The sequence below is a fragment of the Cajanus cajan genome, chromosome 5 (assembly GCF_000230855.2).
Source record: "Cajanus cajan strain Asha chromosome 5, NIPB_CcT2T_4, whole genome shotgun sequence".
NCBI classification, from domain to species: domain Eukaryota; kingdom Viridiplantae; phylum Streptophyta; class Magnoliopsida; order Fabales; family Fabaceae; genus Cajanus; species Cajanus cajan.
Genome location: NC_138521.1, coordinates 44,773,227 through 44,776,253, shown reverse-complemented (window position 1 = coordinate 44,776,253; position 3,027 = coordinate 44,773,227). Strand labels below are relative to the sequence as shown.

At 44.7% G+C, this 3,027-nt stretch overlaps 1 protein-coding gene across 1 annotated transcript; it reads left to right on the top strand.

The window, feature by feature from the left end:
- The first annotated feature begins 233 nt into the window (after positions 1-233).
- Positions 234-2,239, top strand: LOC145958009 (uncharacterized). Its single transcript, XM_083074457.1, has 4 exons — positions 234-678; positions 1,203-1,359; positions 1,485-1,707; positions 1,808-2,239. The coding sequence occupies exons 1-4, from the start codon at positions 234-236 to the stop codon at positions 2,237-2,239; spliced, it is 1,257 nt and encodes a 418-aa protein (XP_082930583.1).
- Positions 2,240-3,027: the final 788 nt, after the last annotated feature.

Below are 3,027 nucleotides of genomic sequence, written 5' to 3'. Positions count from 1 at the left end.
CCCACTTGAAGTTGAAGTACCCCTTGCCCAGCAGAAAGGTCAGAGTCCTTTGTGTAGACTAAGAGGTTGCAAGGAAATGCTACGAGGACAGCCTGAGGGCGAGAAGACACCTATATGTAATACAAGTTGATCAGGGAGTACAAACAATTGAGTTAGATCCGAGGGTGATTCATTTTGATTCCTGACCAGCCCCAGCGGAGGATGTGAAAGAAATAAGCTTAGCTGAAGGAAAAATGGTCAAGGTTGGTGTGTCTTTGACTAAAGAAGATGAGGAGGGACTGGTGTCCATGTTGAAAAACAATATATCAGCCTTTGCATGGAGTGCTAGTGACATGCCAGGCATCGATCCAGATTTCCTATGTCACCACCTCATGGTTGATCCTAAGGCGAAAGTTGTGATTCAAAAAAGACGAAAATTCGGAGAGGAGAAAAGGAGAGCTATAGTTGAGGAGACAAAGAAGTTGATGGTAGCTGGCCACATTCGAGAAATCCAACACCTGACATGGCTAGCAAATATGGTAATGGTACGAAAGAACAATGGGAATTGGAGGATGTGCACAAATCTCACTGATCTGAACAAAGCTTGTCCGAAAGACTCGTATCCGCTGCCCAACATAGATTTCTTAGTCGATAATGCATCGGGATATGAGTTGTTAAGCTTCATGGATGCATACTCGGGTTACAACCAGATCAGGATGCATCCTGCCGATGAGGACAAAATGGCGTTCATAGCCGATCAGGCCACTTATTATTACAAGGTCATGCCTTTTGGGCTAAAGAATGCGGGGGCGCCGTACCAAAGGCTCATGGATATGATTTTGGCAAATTAGCTGGGTAGAAATGTGGAGGCATACGTGGACGACATGGTAGTGAAGTCGACTAGTGTTGCTCGACATTTTACCGACCTGCAAGAATCTTTTGATACTCTAGCATGATACCAACTCAAGTTAAACCCTGCAAAATGCTCGTTCGGCGTTCAAGCAGGAAAATTCCTTGATTTCTTATTGACTCATCTCTCTCTCATTTTCTTTCGAAAGTGGCTGATAAGTCGTTACCATTGTTCCAATGCTTGAGGAAGAATGATCATTTTTCATGGACAGACGATTGTGAGAGGGCATTCGAGGAGCTCAAGAAGTCCCTAACCTTACCACCGATCCTCACTAAGCCTTAGACAAATTTCCCTTTATTGGTGTACTTGTCAGCATCAGATAGTGCTGTTAGCACAGTTTTGGTTCAGGAGAAAGGTAACTCTCAAATGCCTATTTACTTTGTCAGCAGGGTGTTACAAGGAGCAGAGGTCCGCTACCAGAAGATTGAGAAGTTAGCATTCACCATATTGATAACAATGAGGAAGCTCAGGCACTCTTTTAGAGTTACGAAATAATAGTCCGAACGGACTATCCGATCTGGCAAGTTTTGCAAAAGCCCGACCTGGCCAGAAGAATGATGAAGTAGTCAATTGATTTATCAGAATTTGTGATCAGATATGAGCAGAGGGGAGCCATTAAAGCTCAAACATTGGCTAGCTTCTTAGTAGAGCTAAGCTCACCTATCGAGGAGGATATTTTTGAAGAGATCGAATGGATCTTATCTGTTGACGGAGACTCAAACTTGGGCGGTAGCGGGGCCGGGATCGTTCTCAAGGGTCCTGGAGGTATATTATTAGAACAGACGCTACGTTTTGAGTTTCGAGCAAGTAATAACCAGGTGAAGTACGAAGCGCTTTTGGCAGGGATTATATTGGCAAAAGAAATGGGAGCGACGAGTTTTGTCAGCTCGGAGTGATTCATAGCTTGTGACGGGATAGGTGGCAGGAACTTTCCAGGAAAAAGATCCTCAGCTAGCGAAGTATCTGGAAAAGGTAAAACTTATGTCGACTGACTTCATCAAGTTCTCACTGAACCATGTTCCTAGGGAGCAGAACTCACGAGCCAACCTCCTCTCAAAACTATCAAGCACGAAGAGACCAGGCGCCACGCATTCGGTCATTCAAGAGGTCCTATCCCAACCAAGCATCAATGGTCCCTCAGCCGAGGCCCTTATTATTGGAGAGGAAGAGGAATCCTGGATGACACCTTACATCATGTACTTAACACAAGGTATATTGCCTGAAGACAAGAATGAAGCATCGTTAATAGTAAGGGAGGCTACGAGATTCGTAATCTTATCGGGAATATTGTACCGAAGGGCTTTTAGTGCCCCTCTATTGAGGTGCTTAATGGCGGCGCAGGCTCAATGAGTAATGGAAGAGATTCATAGTGGCATGTGTGGAAGTCATATCCCGATCTCTTGTGTACAAGGTCACCAGAGTAGGGTACTTCTGGCCGACCCTAAGAAATGATTGTGTCAATTGGGTCCAAAAATGCGATGAATGCCAAAGACACGCAATCCAACATCATTCGTCTGCTGAAAGACTTCACTCACTCATATCTCCCTAGCCTTTCAATAAGTGGGGTATTGACATTTTAGGCCCCTTTCTGATGGCAGTGCATCAATTAAAGTTCTTGATCGTGGCGGTGGATTATTTTAGCAAGTGGATAGAAGCAGAACCAGTACCAACCATCTCGGCAGAAAAAGTGAGAACCTTTTTGTGGAAAAATGTCATATGTCGATATGGTGTCCCACAGGTGTTAGTATCGGACAACAGAACGCAATTCACGAGTGAAAGGGTTTAGAATTTCTGTAAAGAGGTCGGTATCCGGATGATGTTCACGTCCGTAGAGAATCTGCAATCCAACGGCCAGGCAGAGTCAGAAAACAAGGTGATACTCTCAGGAATTAAAAAGTGGGTTGAGGATTCAGGCCTGTCATGGGTGGAAGAACTCCCCAAAGTATTATGGTCGTATCACACGAATATCCACTCATCCACCCAAGACACCCCTTTTAACTTAGTATATGGGATAGACGCTATGATACCAGTTGAAATAAAAGAACCGTCCATGCGCGCAACATGCTTCTCTGAGGAGGAATTCGACCAAGGAAGATGAGTTGATCTAGACCTGATCCCCGAAACAAGAGACATGGCTT